Raw genomic sequence first — 473 nt, forward strand, 5'->3', positions numbered from 1 at the left:
GGTTTGTGAGAGAGGAACTATGTTTGGATACAGTGAGTTATAATATCTTTTTGAGGTCTTCTGTATGCTTTTGGATGATGTATACAGTGAGTTATAATATCTTTTTGAGGTCTTCTGTATGCTGTTGGATGATGTTACTCTTTGAAAATGTTCAATATCATGAATTGCTTTCTGTTTTCATGTGTTCTAGTTTCATTTTAATCTTACGTTCTTTTTACATATATGATTTAATTTGAATCTATATATTTTTTTTAAGTGATTCGTAGCACATTCCCTCCTATAATCAAAATTGTTAACATGCATTTGAGGTTTAACTTCGTTCAAAGAATGTCAGCACTGCAATTGATTATCCTCTATCATTCTATTTTCAAAATCCGGAATTGATTAAATTTGTTGCCTTTTTATATAGATGATTTGATTGTCGATCCACGTAATCTGGAGTGGATGAGAGAAGTCAATTGCCCTATTGTAAG

At 31.1% G+C, this 473-nt stretch overlaps 1 protein-coding gene across 1 annotated transcript in view; it reads left to right on the plus strand.

Moving 5' to 3' along the window:
* Positions 1-473, plus strand: part of LOC107634061 (2-dehydro-3-deoxyphosphooctonate aldolase) — a gene marked incomplete in the record, with an annotated part of 28,944 nt that overhangs the window by 2,637 nt on the left and 25,834 nt on the right. The window contains 2 exon segments of the mRNA XM_021123943.1: positions 1-32; positions 410-468. Of these exon segments, the coding sequence (XP_020979602.1) occupies positions 1-32; positions 410-468 (91 nt within the window).

Source organism: Arachis ipaensis, chromosome B01 (genome assembly GCF_000816755.2).
Source record: "Arachis ipaensis cultivar K30076 chromosome B01, Araip1.1, whole genome shotgun sequence".
Classification (NCBI taxonomy): Eukaryota; Viridiplantae; Streptophyta; class Magnoliopsida; order Fabales; family Fabaceae; genus Arachis; species Arachis ipaensis.